At 46.2% G+C, this 3,453-nt stretch overlaps 1 protein-coding gene across 1 annotated transcript; it reads left to right on the top strand.

Moving 5' to 3' along the window:
• The first annotated feature begins 554 nt into the window (after positions 1 to 554).
• LOC124676716 (protein TIFY 9-like) lies at positions 555 to 3,095 on the top strand. The gene is made up of 4 exons (XM_047212753.1): positions 555 to 830; positions 1,690 to 1,780; positions 1,893 to 1,950; positions 2,718 to 3,095. The coding sequence occupies exons 1-4, from the start codon at positions 555 to 557 to the stop codon at positions 2,815 to 2,817; spliced, it is 525 nt and encodes a 174-aa protein (XP_047068709.1). The 3' UTR covers positions 2,818 to 3,095.
• Positions 3,096 to 3,453: the final 358 nt, after the last annotated feature.

The raw sequence follows: 3,453 nt of genomic DNA, 5'->3' as shown, positions 1-3,453 counted from the left end.
CGCTGTCGGCTCAAACCGGGCACCGGCGTGGGCGGTTGCTCGCGGAGGAAGCAACCCATCAAGTTTCTTTCCGCTCGTGGCTTAATTCCACCCCCGTCCCATCGGACGCGTGCTCCGAACACGCCTCCTCCGCGTCCGCCCATTCCCACTCCACTCGTCGTTAGTTTTTAATCCTGAACGTCACTCGTCGTTGATTAGCAGGAGTTGTTCGGAATCCGTTGGCATGCACCGCACGCGGCAGCTGATCAGTGGACGATCCATCTCACTATTCTCGTTTAATTATTGATTGAATCAGGGTCGACGGAGACGGAGGGGTGGGTCGGTCCCTTTCCCGCCGATCGCCAGCGATTTTTCCGCACTTTCGCGCGTTCCGACCTGCGCTGCCGAGCAACGAGACTCACGGAGGGAGACGACGACATGAGTCCTAGCCTCCCATGCTCTCCTTCTTCCTTTTATATGCACGCCCTGCTCGCCTTCACCTACAACTCCCGATCCAACAGAACCTCTTAGACTCTAAGCTCCTACTCTCTAGTCTCTACTCTACCTTACCAACCATGTCGTCCAGAGCGCCGCCGGTGGAGCTCGACTTCCTCGGCCTGCACGCCAACGCCGCCGCCACCGAGCACCACGGCAAGAGCAGCGCCGCCTCCTCCTCCTCCATCCGAGGCATGGAGACGAGCGCGATTGCCAGGATAGACCCCCAGCTCCTACGCCGCGTCGTCGTGGCTCGCCCACCGGTGACGGCGGAAGAGGCGCCGCCCGCGGCTCCCAGTCCCATGACGGTCTTCTACAACGGCTCCGTCGCCATCTTCGACATCTCCCACCAAAAGGTAATTCATCATCTCCTCACGTACCTCTGCTGAATGTCTTTTTTTTGTTTTTGAGGAATTCTGCTGAAGTTCGATTCATTAGCTTATCTCTTAGTTGATTATAGTGGTTCAGCTTAGACCTTCGCTGATTAAGCATGTAAGTCTGTGGCATAGTACAGCTCATACACAAATAGGTAGCTAGCAGCCAATGTTTTAGCTGTCTACTTGCGTGGTTGATGATACAGCTTGCTGCCATGGTTACCGATTCAGATGTTATCATTACATGCTCTAGGTTCGGTTTGATTTTCCTGCTCGATCAGATTCGTGTGCATTCATGCGGACGTCATGAGCTTAACTTACGATTTTTTTTCCTTTCCATATCCAAGAATTTACGTACGCTGTGTATGTACAGTAATTTACCCCATCGATACCTAAAACTCCTCGAAATCTTAGTCACCCAAAATTGGAGTATGAGTGAGGCCGGGATGAGATGGTTGTGCCAAAGCTTGCAAAAGCGACTAACATTTAAGCGAAACCTCATAGAACTTAAAAATGGTAATCTACTGATTATATATAGGCCTGCATACGATATGTTTAGTACTCCCTAGATATGCAAGAGTAGCTGATTTTTTTAGAACTATATATATTACTGGTAGTGTACATAAAAGTATTTTGAAATGTTAGATTTATAAATACCACTGTGAGGCTATCAGCATGTCTAGGGAAGTTCTACGTACGTCTAGTATATATCAAACTAAAGAACTTCCATACTTTTTCAATTCGAGAGACATAACATATGTGTACAAAATACACGCGTAAATTGACCTAATTAATACATATTCTGATATTTTCCTTGACTTTTTACCAAATGTTTTGACAGGCAGAAGCTATAATGCGGATGGCAAGGGAGGTAACGACGGCTAAAAGGGGTGACCTTGGAAACACTACACTAGTTGCCGATTCTGCCAAAGGTTTGTAATAATAACTCAACATGAACAATCATGAAATTAAAAGAAGTATGAAGCAGTTCATTAATTAGACCATTTGTGTGAAGTTGTTGCTTATATTCCTTATTCCCTGCAGACATACCGCTGGCAAGAACAAAATCGTTGCACCAGTTCCTCGCCAAGCGTAAAGAGAGGTAAATACCATCTTGTAGTATGTTAAACAGTTAAACCTACTTTTCGTCTACTCTAATTGCATTCTTGTTTTTCAAGTATTGCGATGCGATGGGGGAACTAAGCCGTAAGCTTTTAATTACGTGCAAGCTATTGCATACTACTAGTAGTACAGAGAAAAGCAAACAGAACTATAGTTAATTTGCTCTCTCTTTTCCTCACCAAGTACGTACGTACGTCCTCTTTACTTTTGTGCTGTCTCTCTTTGAAAACTCCACATGCATGGAGAAAAACTGTTGAAACCGTGTGGGTCCTTGACCGATGTCGATGGATCGGACCACGTTTTTGTTGCCATGGACACTTGGACAGTGGTAGTAAGCAAGCAAGCACATCGCATACATATATGATCGAGAGCGACGTCTCGAGATCGACGACTGGTTCGATTCATGGACCGACACCTACCAAATCAAATATTGCAAGTGATCTGCTGACCCAGATCGAGCAAAGGAGGATTTGGTTTGATCGTGTGTGTATGCATAGACGTCTCATATTTGCCTTTATATGCTCGCTGGGATCATATTGGCTGGTCTGGTCAAAAACAATAGTCGAAAGCTGTAGTTGCCCTACGTGTTTATTTTCCAAATCTGTTGGACTGGTTGTGCGTGTTGACCTAGCTTATTGGCCACCTAACTACTCATAGTAGGTGTGGCTTGGTACTGATAGTCATCGTCCTTAATTATTGCTAATCAGCAGCTAGTTAACTCATGTTTGCGGTTTGTTAAACGTGCAGATTGACTCGCATGGGTCCGTATCAGTTGGGAAGGCCCGGCACCACCAGCGGCAGCAACATCAAGTCCCTCCGTGTGAAGAAGGAAGCGGAAGCAGCCTAACTGGCTTAGATAACCATAGCTATATATATATAAATCAATGAAAATGTTCATTTGGTGCTCTTGATTACCGATTATTACTCCACTAATCGTTCTGGTGATTACCAGTGTATATTCAACCAATATTGTGTTGGACTACCGGTACCTATAGAATTAATTACGTACGTAGATAGCTAGCTGTGCGTACGGATGTATACGTACGGCGTACGTAACACTGTAATTTACCATTTGTTGGGGGCGCAGTCCCTATATACGCACACGTATATATGTTCTTCCTGGTTTGTCTCAGTGTCCCGTTGAGCGCTATGGAGAATGCACGCGATTATAATTCTTTTTTTTTTTTGAACAAGGAAAGGTCCCGAAGGACCTAGGGCTTCATATTATCAGCGGTGAGGTACAAATTACAGATAAGTCCTGAAAGAACCGAGAAATTACAAACTGGCCCATACAAATTGCATAGACGACCTTGAAATAAAAAAGCAAAAGCGATCAGGTCCAGCTCCTCCATCACCGCGTCGAATCTCGCCGGAGTCAACCTCTGCGCCGCCGGGGACGAAACCACTTGGGACGCAGAGGTGGGAGCTAACTCCGCCAAGATTTGGAAAGCCTCCGAGCTGGCAGAGCGCCTTGCGGAGGTTG

This window comes from Lolium rigidum, chromosome 7, assembly GCF_022539505.1.
Source record: "Lolium rigidum isolate FL_2022 chromosome 7, APGP_CSIRO_Lrig_0.1, whole genome shotgun sequence".
NCBI classification, from domain to species: Eukaryota; Viridiplantae; Streptophyta; class Magnoliopsida; order Poales; family Poaceae; genus Lolium; species Lolium rigidum.
The sequence above is the reverse complement of the archived record's forward strand: the minus strand, read 5'-3'. Positions and strand labels throughout refer to the sequence as shown.

Excerpts from the sequence above, each read along its gene's own strand:
- LOC124676716 (XM_047212753.1), top strand. The coding sequence starts at position 555 with ATGTCGTCCAGAGCGCCGCCGGTGGAGCTCGACTTCCTCGGCCTGCAC. Across the intron at positions 1,781-1,892 it reads AGTTGCCGATTCTGCCAAAG|ACATACCGCTGGCAAGAACA; the intron begins GTTTGTAATAAT and ends TATTCCCTGCAG. Across the intron at positions 1,951-2,717 it reads CTCGCCAAGCGTAAAGAGAG|ATTGACTCGCATGGGTCCGT; the intron begins GTAAATACCATC and ends TTAAACGTGCAG.